Source organism: Chrysochloris asiatica, unplaced genomic scaffold (assembly GCF_000296735.1).
Source record: "Chrysochloris asiatica unplaced genomic scaffold, ChrAsi1.0 scaffold00072, whole genome shotgun sequence".
Classification (NCBI taxonomy): Eukaryota; Metazoa; Chordata; class Mammalia; order Afrosoricida; family Chrysochloridae; genus Chrysochloris; species Chrysochloris asiatica.
The window spans coordinates 13,477,742-13,494,563 of NW_006408590.1; the positions used below are offsets into that span (position 1 = coordinate 13,477,742).

The following is a 16,822-nucleotide window of genomic DNA, read 5'->3' on the forward strand; positions in this document are numbered from 1 at the left end:
TCTGTGGCCTTAATACTTAATTGAGTACGTGTTTTGGTATTTTTTATGCTTTCTGATTGCTTCCAGGTAGATGCGATCAGGATGTGGGCTTCCCTTTTCACTCTTCTTATTGCTTAACTCAGAGTAACTTTTACAGGTGTTGTCTGCCTCCCTGGAATATGCCAGTTGGTATTAGTTCTTGCCTGGTTTTTGGTGTTTTATAGTGTGTGATTATAGCTTGACTATGTGGCAGCAGCTGCTGTCTTTTCTTGTGTAATATAGGGAGAGAAAGAGTCCCCTAAAGGTAGAAGGGGGAGCATACAACAGCAAAACAGCACCAGTGAAAAAGTAAATAACAACCACAAACTAGACTCAATACTGTAGTCTATAATCACAGAAAAGGGAGAGGAGGGAGAGAAGAAGAAGAAAAAAAGTCTGTAGCCTAATATGAGTATGACTTTAATGTCCTCTCTTCAGCTTTTTGCTTTCAAAGTTGCCTGAGAGATTTCAAGATGCCACTGTTGGTTGTTATGCTATACCTCAGGCTTTAGTCTTTGACCTGTTTGTTTTTTTTTTTAATTATCTTTCTCTCTCTACAGGCCTGTCCTGGCCTTTTCCATATTTAAAAAAACAAAAACATTCAGGGTCTGCTCTTGGGCTGAGAGTATCTGTGTGTATGTGTGGCAGAATAACCCACCAGTCTTGTGGGTGGGGGGTGTCTACTTGCACAGGCATCCCCTCCTGTCACCAGATTGGAGATGCGCAAACAGTGTGGCGGCCAACGAACAGATACAGAACAAAGCAAAACTGTCAAAGTGCAATGTCCACCTTTGCTCCAAGGTTACTGTAGCGTTTTTCCGTGGTGTTTTCACTCCCGCAGTTGGTCTTGCAGTTTGGTCTCGCCCAAGACGTTGGCTTCAGGCCTCCAAGCCCGGCAAATTCAAAAGTACGCGATTTCTTACTTCAGCTTCAAGTCCCACTACCTATGAACCTTAAATTTTTAAAATATCCATACCTATTTGGTTCCGAGTTTTGGAGCTCTGCCCTGGATCTGCTTTGCCTGGTATTCTATGGTATTGCTGATGGCGAACTTCACTGCACCTCCACCCTAGCCACCATCAAGCCTCACCTCCCTGTGCCCACTTTTCAATAGGGTTGGTTTTCTTTTTCTTGTAGAGGTGTTGTAGTTTTCTATAAATTTTAGATGTTAGTCTCTTTTCTGATATGTCGTTGCAAAAAATTTTTTTCCCAATCTGTGGGCTCCCTTTTTTACCCTTTTGGCAAAATCTTTTGATGCACATAAGTGTCTCCTTTTTAGGAGGTCCCAGGCATCTATTTTTTCTTCTACTATTAGTGTGTTTTTTTCTGGTAATGTTTGATAATGTATTCCTGGCTTGTTTTTTCACTGATGATCTTTATAGTTCTGAGTTTTAATTCATATTGTCTGTTTTTGTATATGGTGTGAGATATGGGTTTTATTTCATTCTTCTGCAAATGGATTTCCAGTTTCATCAGCACCATTTGTTAAAAGGACTACCTCTTTCCCATGTAATGTGCTTTGGTCCTTTGTTAAAGATTAGCTGACTGTATGTGGATGGATTTACTTCTGGGTTCTCAATTATGTTCTATTGATCTGTATATCTTAGTTGTATCAGTACCAGGCAGTTTTGACTGCGTGGCTGTGTAATAGATTTTGATATTAGGGCGTGAGAGAGCTCCAACTTTATTTTTCTTCTTAAACAGTGCTTTGTTTATCCAAGGTTTTTTTTCCTATCCATATGAAGTTTATGATCATTTTTCCTATCTCATTAAAGAAAGATGTTGGAATCTGGATTGAGATTGCATTATATCTATAGATTGCTTTGGGTAGTATTGACATTTTCACAATGTTAAATCTTCCTATCCATGAGCATGGCACATTTTTCCATTTTTGTAAATCTCTTTTGGTTTCTTATAATAGTGTTTTGTCGTTTTCTTTGTATAGGTGTTTTGGTTCTCTGTTAGATTTCTAAATATTTCTTCTTTTGGGAAACTATTGTAAGTGGTATTGTTTTCCTAATTTCCTTTTTAGAGTTGTCTTATTAATATAGAGGCATATAACTGATTTTTGTGTATTGATCTTGTACCCTGCCACTTTGCTGAATTTTTCATTGAGTTCCAATAATTTTCTGGCTGAGTCTTTGAGATTTTCTATGTATAGGATCATATCATCTGCAAACAGAGAGAGTTTTGCTTCTTCCTTGCCAATGTGGATGCCTTTAATTTCCATATCTTGCCTTATAGCTCTGGCTAAGACTTCCAACACAATATTTAATAGGAGTGGTGATAAAGGGCATCCTTGTCTGGTGCCTGTTCTCAAAGGGAAAACTTTTAGTTTCTGTCGATTGAGTGTTGGATTTGTATATGTGTTCTTAATTATGTTAAGGAATTTCCCTTTTGCTTTCACTTTGTTGAGTGATTATATTAAGAAAGGGTGTTGGATTTTGTCAAATTCCTTTTCTGTATTAATTGATATGATCATTTGATTCGTTTTCATTTTATATGGAGGATTACCTTGATTGTTTTTCTAATATTGAACCATTCTTGCATGCCTGGCTTGAATCCCACTTAGTTATGATCTATATATGTTTTTTGATACGTTGTTGTATTCTATTGGCTAGGATTTTGTTGAGAATTTGTATTAGGAAGTTTTCCATCCTTTTTGTATGTTCTGAAATAGTTTTAATAAAATTAGTGTCATCTCTTCTTTGAATGTTTTCCAAAATTCACTAGTTAAATCATCTATTCCTGGACTTTTTTTTTATAGGGTGTTTTTAAATTATGTAATAAATTTCTTTGTTATTGGTTTGTACAAGTTTTCTACTTCACACTGTTACTTTAGGTAGGTCGTGTTTTTCTAAAAATGTATTCACTTCTTCTAGAATTTCAAATGTACTGAAATACAGTTCTTCATAGTATTGTTATTATCCTTTTTATTACCATTGGTTCTGCTGTAACATCACCCTTATCCTTTCTTAATCATATTATTTGCATCTTCTCCCTCTTTTCTTCTGTTAGATTTGCCAGTGGTCTGTCAATTGTATTAATAATTTCAAAAGAATCAACTTCTTTTCTTGTTGAGTCTTTTATTGTTTTTCTGTTTTCTCATTCGTTTATTTCTGCTCTAATTTTTATTATTTGTTTTCTTCTGGTGACTATAGGCTTACTTTGTTGGTCTTTTTCTAATGGTTGGAAATGTTGTGTTAATGTGTTGATTTTGGTTCTTTCTTCTTTTTGGATGTATGTATTTATTGATATAAGTGCCTTCTAAACACTGTTTTTCCTGTGTCCTAAAAGTTTTGATATATTTTCTTTCTCATTTGAAGACTTTTTGTTGTAGTTATTGTGTTTTTTATATTTGATCTGTTACCCAGTAGCTTTTAAGCAGAGTTTTATTCAGATTCCATGCATTTGATTTGTTTATTTGATCTTCCTATTGTTTCCTTGACTTTCCTATTGTTGATTTCTAATTTTATAGCATTGTGATATGAAAAGATGCTTTGTAGTATTTTGATTATTAAAATCTATTGAGGTATACTATGTTTATTAACATATTGTCTATTCTGGAGAATGTTCCCTGTGTAGTAGAAAAGAATATTAATCATACTTTGCTGTTGTTGGGTTCAGTGCTCTGATAAATCACTGAGGTAGAGTTGAGTGATTGTGCTTCATTCCTGTGTCTTTGTTGACTTTCCTTCTAGTTATTCTGTCTTTTTAATAAAGTGGTATATTAAAATCTCCTATGTCAAAAGAACTAAGAGATCTGTTTTGGAAGAAATGCATCCAAGTGCTCCTTGGAGGCCAAAATGGCCAAACTTCGTCTCTCATACTTCGGGCATATTGTCAGGAGGGACCAGTTGCTGGAGAAGGACATCATGTTTAGTAATGTGGAGGGTCAGAGAAAAAGAGGAAGACCCCCAATGAGATGGATTGGTAGCATCAATGGGCTCAAGTATGGCAACAATTGTGAGGTTGGCCCAGGAGCGAGCAGTGTTTTGTTCTGTTGTGCATAGGGTCACTATGAGTCGGTACCAACTCAATGGCACTTAACAATAGCAACAACAACTATTACTGAAAGGAGCTCTGGTACTGTAGTGGTTACGAATCAGGCTGCGAACCTTCTTTCGATTTAATTCTGGGAGATGTTGCCACATATGTCAGTCTCTGGTTGTTGTATGTTCTTGTTGGTTCTCAGTCCACAGAACTCCCTTTAGGATGTTTTGTAGTGAAGGGTTGGCTTTGTCAAAATCCCTTAGCATCTGTTTATCCTGGAATGTTTGATTACACCATTGTATTTGATTGATAGCTTTGCAGGATAAAGGATTCTTGGTTCACAATTTTTTCTTTCTAGGTTTTATATGTCTCTCCATTGCCTTCTTGCTTGCATGGTTTCTGCTGAGAGATCTGAGCTTAATCTGACTTGCTTGCCTTTGTATGTGACACTTCTGTTTTCCCTAGCTTCTTTCATGAGTGTCTCCTTATCTTTGGATAGCTTGATTTTGATATGTCTTGGTGAATTTGTTTCGGGGTCTATCCTTCCTGGGGTTCGTTGAGCTTCTTGAATGTTATCTTTTCACTTTTCAGGATGTTAGAGAAATTTACTTCTAGCACTTCTTCAACTATTTCCTCTGTGGACTTGTGTGATTCTTCTTGTTCTGGAATGCTGATAATTCTTAAGTTTGCCTCTTAATGTTGTCCAACATGAATCTTAGACCTTCTTCAGATTTTTTTTTTTTAATTCTTTTTTGTGTTTGTTCTTCTATCTTAGTGGGATTGAGAGATTTGTCTTCCAGATCACTGGTTCTGCCTTCCATCTTGTCTATTCTACTCCTTTGCCTTTTCAGTTTATTATCTATTTCTGATATTCTATTATTGATCATTTGGACGTCTTTCTGTAGGTTTTGAATTGTTTCCAATGCTGTATCTGTCTTTATTTAATTGTTCCTGTAGCACTTTCCTTTTTCCTTATTTTTCTCAACTCCATTGTAAAGTGTTTTGAAACAATTTATAATCATTTTTCTGAATTCCTTCTCAGGTATTTCCAAAGCCTGCCCTCCTTCCAGAATGGAGTCTAAGTCTACCTATAGGTCATTTGTCTCAGACATTTTATCTTGTTTCTGGACATGTGCTGATATGGTCATCTGCTGTTGCTTCTTGGATATGTTTAGTGTTTATCTGTGGCCTTAATACCTAATTATGTGTTTTGGTAATTATGCTTTTTGATTGCTTCCAGGAAGATGTGATCAAGATGAGGGCTTCCCTTTTCACTCTTTTTATTGCTTAACGCAGAGTAACTTTCACATGTGTTGTCTGCCTCCTTGGTATATGGCAGTTGGTATTGGTTCTTGCCTGGGTTTTGGTGTTTTATAGAGTATGATTGTAGCTTGGCTAAATGGTAGCAGCTGTGGACTCTTCTTAGGTAATATATATATAGAGAGAGTTCCCCAAAGGTAGAAGGGGGAGCATAAAACAGCAAAACAGCATCAGCAGAAAACATACAAAACAAACAAAAGAAACCCAAAACAGCAAGAAAAATTAGACTGAATACTGCAGTCTAAAATCACAAAAAAGGGAGAGGAACAAAGAAAAAAAAAATCTGTAGCCTAATATGAGTATGACTTTAATGTCCTCTCATCAGCTTCTTGCTTTCAAAGGTGCCTGAGAGATTTCAAGATGCCACTGTTGGTTTTATACTATACCTCACACTTTAATTTAAATTTTGGCCTGTTTTGTTTTCATACTCTTTTCCCCTCTCTACAGCCCTGTCCTGCCCTTTCCTGTATTTAAAAAACAAGCAAACAAAAAAACCCATTCAGGGCCTGCTCTTGGGTTGAGTATTTGTGCACATGCGTGGCAGAAGAACCCACCAATAGTGAGGAAGGGTGGTATCCACTCACTCAGGCACCCCCTCTAGTCACCAGAATGGAGGTGCACAAACAGTGGGGGTTCCAATGACCAGATTAAAAAAAAAAAAAAAAAATCAAAACAAAACCAACAAAGTGTAATGTCCACCTTTGTTTCAAGGTTCCTGTGGCATTTTTCCATGGTGTTTCTGCTCCCCTGCTTGATCTTGCTGTTTGGGCTCGTCCAAGATTTTGGCTTCAGTCCTCCGAGTCCGGCAGATTCAAAAGTACGCAATTTCTTCCTTTAGTTTCAAGTTCCAGTAGCTATAAGCCTTCACACTATAAAAATATTCCTAGCTCTGTGGTTCCGAGTTTTGGAGCTGTGCCCTGGATCTGCTTTGCCTGGTATTCTGTGGTATGGCTGACGGTGAACTTCACTGCACCTCCGCTCTAGCCACCATCAAGCCCCGCCCTCCCTATTGCCTTCTTGCCTGCATGGTTTCTGCTGAGAAATCTGAGCTTAATCTAATTTGCTTGCCTTTGTATGTAACACTTACCTTTTCCCTAGCTGCTTTCAGGAGTCTGTCCTTATCTTTGATTTTGGAGAGCCTGATTATTACATGTCTTGGTGATTTTATTTTAGGGTCTATCCTTCCTGGGGCTCATTGAGTTTCTTGAATGTTTATTTTTTAGTTTTTCAGGATGTTAGGGTAATTTTCTTCCAGGAGCTCTTCAGCTATCTCCTCTGTGGACTTGTGTGATTATTCCTGTTCCAGAATGCCAATAATTCTTAAGTTATTCCTCTTCATGTTGTCAAACATGAATCTTAGACTTTCTTCATATTTTTTATCCTTTTTCCTGCTTGTTCTTCTATCTTAGCAGTACTAAGAGATTTGTCTTCCAGCTCGCTAGTTCTGGCTTCCATCTCTTCAATTCTGCTCCTTTGCCTTTTCAGTGTATTGTCTATTTGTGATATTCTATTATTAATTATTTGGACCTCTTTTTGTAGGGTTTGAATTGTTTCCAATGCTGTATCTATCTTATTTGATTGTTTGTTCCTATAGCACTTTCCTGACTTCGTCCTTATTTTTCTCAACTCCACTGTAAAGTGTTTGGATACATTTCATTATTATTTTTCTAAATTCCTTCTCAGGCATTTCCAAATCCTACCTTCCTTCCAATGTGAAGTCTAGGTTTACCTCCAGCTCACTTGTCTCAGTCACTTTATCTTGTTTCTGGACATGTTAGTGTGGTCATCTGTTTCTTGGGCATCTTCAGCAGTAAATTGTGATGTTAATAATTAGATGAATGTATGCTGATGTCTTACTATGCTTTATGATTGCCTCCAGGTACATATGATCAGGAGATGAGCTTCCCTTTTCACTCTTATTTCTCATCTCAGAGTCACTGTAGCAGGTGTTGGCTGCCTACCTGGTATATAGCAGCTGGTATTGGTTCTTGCCTGGATGGTGGGATTTTATAGGTGTGATTGTAGGTTGACTATATGACCACAATTGCTGTCTCTTCTTGGGTAATATAGGAAGAGAAAGCCCCCTAAAGGTAAAGAGGTGACCAAAACACAAAACAACACAGCAAAAAAGACAGATTAGATACTGTGGTCTATAATTGCAGAAAAGAGAGGAAAAAAAAAAATAAGCAAAATATGAGTATGACTTTAATGTTCCTCTCTCAGCTTCTTGCCTTCAAGGCCATTGAGAAATTTCAATATGCCATTGTTGGTCATTATGACGTAACTCAGGATTTAATTTCTGGCCGGTTTCCTGTTTCAGTCTGTCTCTTTCCCACTGCACAACCTCCATTCAGGCCTTTTTCCTAGTGACTAACAGTTCAGGGCCGGTTGTGGCTGTTATGCACTGCCATTTGATTTTAAGGGCATCCTTTCTCTTTAAATTCTGAGCAGACCTGTGCACATATGTAGTAGAACCCTCAGGGGGTTGGGGGTGTCCACTCGCTCAGGCAATCCCTCTAATCACCAGAGTGGAGGTGTGCAGACAGAGTCCAATGAACAAAGAAAAGGGAAAGAAAAAAAAAAAAAAAAAAGGAGACAATGTCAACACCTTTATCTCCGAGGATGTGTCAGGCATCAGCCGTGGCTCTGATCCTTCCCCTGCTCCATCTCGCCCAAGATGGCTGCTCCGTGAGCCACTGAGGCTGGCCGATCCAAAAGCTCCAGATTTCTTGCTTCCACTACAAATTCCACTGCCTGTAAGCCTTCAAAGTATCTAAGTATTCCTTTATATGTGGTTCAGTGTTCTGGACAGTCCCCTGAACTTAATTCGTCTGGTATTCTGTGTTATTGCTGACGGAGGTTCTCACTGAATTTTCCCCCGATTTGCCATCAAGCTTCGCCCCTGACTTTTCTCTTTCTTGCATTTTATCAGGGCTCCATCATACTAAAGCTACCACCTCCTTCTCACCCACAGATTTATGCTCAACTACTAAACGAAAAGTTTAACCCTTCCAAGTGGTACTCTCTAACACATGGGGTCACCAAGAGTTGGAATTGACAGGAGTGGTTGGGTTTTCTTCTTTGGCCTCTTCCCTAAGATCAGCCTTTTTTGCCTTTTCTATTGCAGCCAGGCGACACTCCAGGGTCCGACCCAAGGTGACTCTTCTGAACTACACCACCCCAACGGCCACAGTCAGCCGGCCACTGAATGAGATGACACTGACCCCACTAACAGAACAAGAAGGGGAGGCCTACCTAGAGAAGTGTGGCAGCGTCCGGCGGCACACGGTGGCCAACGCCCACTCGGACATCCAGCTGCTGGCCATGGCCACCATGATGCACTCAGGCTTGGTTGAGGAGGCCAGCAGTGAGGACAAATGCCTGCTCCTGCCGCCCAGCTTCCCCCCTGCCCCCCGGCAGTGCTCCAGTGAGCCCAACATCACCGACAGCCCTGACGAGCTGGAGGAGGTGGCAGGGACCAGCCAGGAGGATGAGGAGCTGAACTGTACTTCCCTCAGCTGAGCCCCAGTTCCTGCTTAGCAACCAGAATGAGGGTGGCTCCATCTCAAGGACCACCAAGAACTGCTGCCTGAGTTCTTCTAGGGAACAAGCCACCATGATGGTCTGGATCAGTCCTCGGGGAAATCCCTGTGGTAAACCTTCTCATGTTTGTAATGCAGTCATATAAACCCAGATGTCTAATGTTCACCTGACTTCTAGCATCGCCTGCCTCAGAGCCTCATCGCTGAGGTTTTACTCGGATATTGGACAGTCTGATAATCCCAACAAGGTCTGCTAACCACTCTTGACATTACTAGAGCAGGAGGTTGTCTGGACTGCCCATAAAACCATCAAGGATGTACTTTTGGCACCCCCTTTGGGTTCCTTGTGATGTGTAGAGGCTTATGAGTGAAAGAGGTGGTAGTGGGGGTAACGCCTTTCCCCTGTGTTGTGTTAAGTGGGAGTAGACGGCAGTCCCTCCCAGGTATGACTCTGGGACGTGCCTTCCTTCCTTGAGTTTCAGAAGTACCGGGGAAGAGTTGTCCATGGTGGGTGAGGGTCCCTCTTCCAAGCTACCTTCACCAGGGACACTGAGGATGGAGGAGCTGTCTCATGTTAAGCCTCAAAAGCTCCCTCTCAGCTTCCTCCCAAACTCAAGGAATGAACCTTGTGTGGGGTTGCTGGTGCCTTAACCCCTCTCTCATCTCAGAGGCGGACAGTTACCCTGTTGTGGGTGTTAGAGGCTGATGGATACTAACCACCTAGTCTGTTCCTGGATGTGACTTGAATTTTAAAAATATGTATAGTTAAAAAAAAAAAAAAAAAAGGCAAATATTTGCACGTAGACCCTTGTACTGTTCATTCCTGGTGGGGTATGCCCTCAAACTCACAAACCAGCTACCTGCTGAGAAAGGAGACTAGATGTGTAGTTCAGGTAAAGTGGTCTGTGGAGGGCAGGGCTCATAGACTGCAGAGCTCTGGAAACAGCTAGTCTCAAATCCAGACTATGGCCTGTGTTCATATGGAAAAGCTTCATTGTGGGAAGGAGACTTGGCTTGCCTCCTGAGCAGACTGTAGCCATTGGAGTCTCTGAGTTCTTTATAGTGGGGGTGACGGAGAAGTGTGAGCAAGACCTCTGCAGAGAGATTCATAGGCATCCAGAGTACCTGGAAGTTCTAAAATGTGAGGCCTCAAAATGCTATTTGGGACACAGTATGTACTGTGGCCTTTACACTGTTCCCTTCAGGTTTAGGGTCTTTTCATCCACCTGGAATCTCCGTCCTCCTTTTTTGGATTAGCCTGCTACCTCCATTAAAGGAGAAGGTTCCTCTGAATCTCCAGCACTTCTTGGGACTGTGTAAGTCTCTGGATGGGAGCTAGCATGGCATCCAGTATGGTAGGAGGGGATTGGGAGAGGGTGAGGATCAGTTGAAGCTGCCATCAGGGGAAGATGTGGTCTTCTAACCTCATCTAAACCTTGACAGCATTTCCCTTCTGAGTAAAGATCTGAAATATGACCATAGTTGTGCTTTTGGCTGACTGGAAATTGGGAAATTTCTTTCTAAAAAACAAACACGGTTTCATTTCATCTAGTCGGTATGGTGCTAATAGGATTAGCACTGGGCTGTGCACCACAAGGTCAGCAGTTCAGTCCCACCAGCTGCTCCTTGGAAACCTCATATAAGGTCGCTATGAGTCAGAATCGACTGATAGCATTTAAAAACAAGAGGGATGGAAGAGAAATGTCCAAGGGACATGTTCTGAGAATTACAAACAAAAAATAATCTCTGTGCATATGTTGGATACAGACCAGAAATTGACCAACATGCATTAGCAAATGGAACATCAGTAGGTAACAATGTGATGATTTCTTTAACTGATGGCTTCTGTCCTTATTTGTACACTTAGTACTTGAGACCAGTGTTTACTGACCCAGGCAAAGTAATTCACCATCTTAGGTTTGCTTTTTGAGTTTACATGGTTAATTACACAGTTTTTACATGCCTTTTCCATATCCCAAGTGTCTCTGATGAGGACAGCAGTCATCAGTTAAATATATAAGCTCTTAGGCTGAGAAGAGAATTGTCAGCATAGACCCAGCACACTTACCTTTTGGTGAGCGTCAGTCAGTTGACAGCTTTACCTTAGTATACACACCTGATGCTTGTGCAGCAAATATTTCAGACTGCACATATAAAAGTTTTGTTGATGTTTATGGGCATGTTAACCATCAGAGCTACTACAAGAATGATAGCGGGAGTGCTAACCACTTTTTTGCCCCTTTTATGAGACAGAGGTTTATTTCCATTATTTATAGTCAACTTTTCCTGTGACTGATGTTTAAAGACGGGAAGCGATCCTGACTTTAAATTCTGAATGAGCTCACAAGCCCAAAACCTTCTCATATTGTCTGCCTCTAAAATAGGCTCAATAAACATCATTTTGTACATGCCTCAAGGGTGTCTTGATTGAGTTTTCGAGTACATCCTGTCCAATTCTGGGCCTGCTTTTCCTGCCTCCAGCTCCCTTTTCCTGTTGCCTCCACTTAGGAATTAGGAAGCAACCTTAGTGTAGCTGGTCTTCCCTAGGTTTTGTTTGCCATCCTGGACTAGATTGGCAAAAAATCATTTCCTGGGGAAACAGCCAATGTGCAGAGCTTAGAAAATACCGATCAAAGCCTCTGAGACACCAAGGCCTCTTGGGAAATCAGCTTGGTCTCTCTTCCTGGAGTATCTGACCTAGAGGGAACTCTTCTCTTCTTTACTGATGAACTAGCTTCTCATACATTGCCTTATAATTTTGTTTGGTAGAAGAAATTTATAATATTTTACTCTCTGCATACATTCTCCCAGGTGCAATTTATGGACTGAATTTTAAATACCCTCCACACAAAGGTATATTTAAGTCATAGCATCTGGTACCTGTGAATGTGAAATAGGGTCTTTGAAGATGCTATCATTTAACAGGAAGTCACACTGGAGCAGGTGGCCGGGTGGGGCAGGTGACTCTGAACCTGTATAAAAGAGGAAAAGACATGAGGCAGACACAGGGAAGATGATGAAGTAAAGACAGGCAGAGATGGAATTAGAATGCAGCTGCAAGTGAAGGAATCCCTGGGGCTACCAGAAGTTGGGAGAGACAAGAAAGGATCTGAAGAGGGCTTTGAACTGGTTCTTCCTGTCAGGGCTGACAAAACGAAACCAAAATGAACCGAAATTTGTAAAATGTGGGTACACCAGAACAGGAAAGATTATGAGTTGATGTGCTGTTAGATATTTTATCTCCCTCTTTATGCACAAGAACACACACACTTACAGATAATACCCACTTGACCTGGCTTCAAATGACTGGATGATCAGAGCTCAACCAGAAGAAGAAAGAAGAGGGAAAAAAAAAGAGTAATCTGATGCAATTTGATGAACTTGACCTACAATTATGGATGCAGTAGCTCAAAATAGGGGAAAAAATCCTTATAGCAAGGATCATTCCCACCCCCTCCATATACAGAGTAGACAGGGATGGGCAACTTGGACATTGGTTACCCAAAAAGGGGGGGCTATAAAGGCAAGAAGTGACTGGCTTACAAGCTTTCAAGAGGGTGTGAAAGAAGGTAGAATCTCCACTGAGTAGTATCCAATCTGTCTAGGTGGGGCTGATGAAATGCGGATGGGTCTCTTGTGATACAATAGTGAATAATTGTTATTAGGACTGCTTGTGAGGGTTGGAAATATAAAGGTAGACATTTTGTAGCAAGGAGGGGAGTGATTAACTTTTCAATCTAGGAGCGGAGGTACCTGGGACCATCAAGGGAGAAGAGCAGAGAGCAGGACCCTACCCAGAGAAGCAGTGATCCCTGAGATGGAGGCAGAGACGATGACGTGGAGAGATGGAGCAGCTGGGGACTTTAGACACAGAGAGGGAGAAGGGCTGTGTGCTGACGAGCGGGGGGCAGGCTTGTAGTATATACCCTTTGGTTGGTTGATGATGCATGGAGGGGATTGTAACCATGGCAATGTAAAGATATACGATAGGATGAATGTAAAACTAATGTTCTCCTATGTAAACTATCACATAATTCACAACAAAATATATATTTTTTAATGTTAAAAAGCAAGGATGTCACTTTAAGGAGTAAGTAAGGCTTAAAAATAATTAATGTCTTTGAATTATAGTACTGGTAAAGAATATTAAATATATCATTGACTGCCCGAAACAACTCTGCCTGAAGAAGCAGTCAGTGTCCTTAAAAGCATGTGTGGTCTCATGTACTTTGGACATGTTATCAGGAAGGACCCGTCCCTGGGAAAGAACATTATACTTGGAGGACCCTCAATGCAGGGATAATGTCTGACCTCTAACTTCACCAGGGAGAAGGAGAATCAAACGCAGTGTCCCCCAAAGGCCGATTCCTATGAGACTGAGGTCAGATATGCCTCTATCCTCTAACCTTTCTTCCTAATTCTATCATCCATCATCCCTCCCATAGCACCTGCAGCGATCCATTGCAATGGCCACATACTCACAATACTCAAAATGATAAGGTTTATTAGGGAAATTGTTGTGCTAGTGTACCGTTGAGTCAGCTCTACTCACAGCGACCTTGTACAGGGTTCTTAGGAGAAGCTGGTGGGTTTGAACCATCGACCTTGTAGTTCAATCCTACAGCACTAAACCTAGATTCAGTTAGGGAAGGTCACAAGTCCAATTCAGGATCAGACATGTTCAAGATATAGTTTTTTGGTCAAGATACCCTATTCTCTACCATGTCCAAAGGCTGGCCTTTCTCTGTCCTTTAGCCCATTGACCTGGCTTCTGCCCTGGTGGGACAATGTTAACAAGTTCTTTTAGCACTGTTGACCGAAGCCTAAAAGGCATTCCACTCTGTTGACTTGCTCTGTGGACAAGGAAGCCCATCACTCTGTCTCATGCTCTGGTTTGCGTTTCTGTTGCTACTAATCCTCTGTCATGTCTCTGCTGCATTTCTGGTGTCACAGCCGTCTGTCCCTGAGACAATCCCTTTCCTTGTGTCTTCCAGTTTCTAGAGGTGACCTTGCTATGAATTAATGCACTAGACTGTAAAGTCGGTTTGAACTGCAAGATCGGCAGTTCAAGCTCACCAGCAGCTCTTCAGAAACCCTAGACTGGGTCGCTATGAGTTGGAATTGACTTGATGGCACTTAACAACAAGAGGTGGCCCCGTTCCTTGGTTCACGGATGCCTTTCTCAACCTTCAAAACCAGCAATGGCAGCCAGGTCAAGTCCTTCCTACATTGCATCTGTCCTCTACCTCTTCTTCCCTTTTAAGATCCTATGATTAAATTGAAGTCCTGGTATAGTGGTGTGGGCTAATGCGTCAGTGGTTCAAGCTCACCAGCTGCTCCTTGGAAACCCTATACAGGTGGCTATGGGTCAGAACTGACTCGACGGTACTTAATAACAACAACAATGATCTATGATTATATTAGGCCCACCCAGATAATGCAAGATTTACTTCTCCATCTCAAGATACTAAATCACACCTGCAATGCGATGTAAGGTAACCTCCAGGTTCTGGGGATTTGGATGATTACGACACGGACCTCGCTGAGAAGCTATTCTTCTGCCACCATACAATCCTGCCCAGTGTTCCTTCCCCTCCTGGTTACCCTTCCTTGTTGAATGGAGAGCTCCTGGCAGATCACCTTCACTGCTCGGGAAGCTCCCTGCCCAGCTGCCTATCTGTGGGCAGAGCGTATGGGCAAAGAGGGTTTGCTCTGTATGTGTGCTGAGGAGCAGTGCAGTCACTGTAGCGCTTTTGTTGTGGTTAGCTGTTGTTGAGTGGGCCCCTGACTCATGTGGGACAGAGTGGAATTGCTCCATAGAGCTTTCTTGACGAGTCTTTATGGAAGCAGTTTGCCATGGTGCTAGTGAATAGGTTTCAAACTGCCAACCTTTGGGTGAGCAGCCAATTGCAAACTGCTTGTACCACCTGGCCACCTATAGTTTTTCTGAATGTCCCCCAATGCCACTGACTCCCCACCCCACCTAGCTAGGGGTCCCCCGGTGAGGCTGGCTCTCTTCCCCACACCCGTACTCTGGTCTCCACCCCACCTTCCCTAGGTGCTACCCCTGTTGCCCTCTGCTGTCACTGGGGTGTCTGGGAAGATGAGACTGTGATGTGCTGGCGGTCTCTGGGAGCTAGAGTGGGTGTCTTTGGGCTGAGGCATACGGCAGAGTGGAATGCCTTGGAGCATTTATCCACAGTACTGAAAGAACATGGGCTTCCACATGACAACAATTCCTGAGTAGCTGATTTGAATCCTTCTACTCATTTCCCTTCTCCCATGCCTGTCAGGACCTCATCCTTGTCTAATGTCTATAACACTTTCCTTACTGTCTCTGTCTGCAGAAGTCCCCAGGTGGTGCAAATGGTTAATGCATACTGCTGTTAATCGTATTGGAGGTTCAGGTCCACACAGAGGTGTATCATAAGAAAGGCCTAGAAACCACTTACAAAAATTCAGCCACTCAAAACCATACAGAGCCCAGTTCACATGGAGGGTTACCATGAGTCCGCATCATCTTGGTGACAATTGCTGTTTTACTGGTATATCTCCAGACTCCATCTTTCTAAAATATAATCTCTGTTTAAAACTTTTCCCTGGCTTTCAATAAAGTCCGCACACCTGAACTTCACCTCAGGGTCCTGCATAAACTGGCCCCGCTCCCTTTTGGGCCTCGTTTTCTGTCCTCTGGCTTCCTGAGTAAGCATCAATCTCTCCAGGACTGTTCTTGTCTTGGGAAGCTGCCATCCACTTCCACACCCTCTGCCCTGCTCCCGTGGCTCCCTTCCCCTGGACGCACCCCACCCTTCACTTTCTCAGATGCTAGCCCTGGAAAGATTGACATCTGTGTGTCTGCCGTTGTTGTGGGGTACCTATTCATAGCTACCCAGGTCACTTTTCTTACCTAGTCTTTATAGAAGCAGATATCCAAGTCCTTCTCCTGCAGAGCCATCGAGTGGGTTCAAACTGGCAACTTTCGGTTAGCATGCCTAAAATTTAGCAATACAGAGAAGGCACTAAACCCTGTGCATTGAGCAAATTCATGGGATGGGTAATAGACAATGAGAGAACACAGTAGCTAGACAAGAAGCTTGATCTAAAGGTTTCCAGAAAAGGAGAGGAGCACGGCTGCTTCCCTCTCTTTTCTCTAAGCATTTCTAGAAAACAGGTTTAAGACAAGTACAGATTAAGTGGGGAGGGTTCCTCTGCTATCCTGGAGGGTGGAATTCTGATGCAGGAAAATGTATTCTATTTTTAAAAATTAAGTTATAAATTTGACTTATAAGGGGATATTTTAATAATATGAATACTTATTCAGCATTAATTTTTTGTTGCTAAGTGCCATCAAATCAGTTCCAACTCATAGTGACCCTATATAGCATTTCCAAGGAGCGGCTGGTGAGTTTGAACTGCCAACCTTGGGGTTTGAAGTCCAGTGCTGATCCTACAGTGCCACACCAGCATTAATTTAGTAAATCATATTAACAATTTGTATTTAGAATCCATATTCAGCTTAAGAACCAAATTTAAAACCTCTTTTTGATCTTGTAAAAGTTCAATTTAGGAATTTTATTCTTATTATTCTTACAGATTTTAGCAATTACTTTGGAGGAACCTTTGAACAAAGTTTGGTCCCATTTACAAGCTTAGCTCAGCACTTCAAACACTTAAATGCATTTATAAATTAAAGACATTTTTTCTCTTTTGAGACTTCAGTGTTTTCTGACAGCAAACACAATATTCCTATATTTTATGCACACCTGAGAACAACAGGGTTCTGGGATACCAAGATCGAGCCATGGCTGGAATGTGGAAAAGGAGAGAATAATATTAAGATGCTTGGCTGTCTTTTGAATCTTGGTTTTCCTTGCATTATATTATAAAATAGACACTGGAGAGAGAAAGGGGGAGAGAAAGGAATAGTGAAAAGCATCACCATAGAAAGC

The 16,822-nt window shown here is 41.6% G+C and overlaps 1 protein-coding gene across 1 annotated transcript in view; it reads left to right on the plus strand.

The window, feature by feature from the left end:
* Positions 1-8,853, plus strand: part of PRR5L (proline rich 5 like) — a 98,033-nt gene extending 89,180 nt beyond the window's left edge. The window contains exon 8 of the mRNA XM_006864898.1: positions 8,459-8,853. Within this exon, the coding sequence (XP_006864960.1) occupies positions 8,459-8,853 (395 nt within the window). The remainder of the gene's footprint in view (positions 1-8,458) is intronic.
* Positions 8,854-16,822: the final 7,969 nt, after the last annotated feature.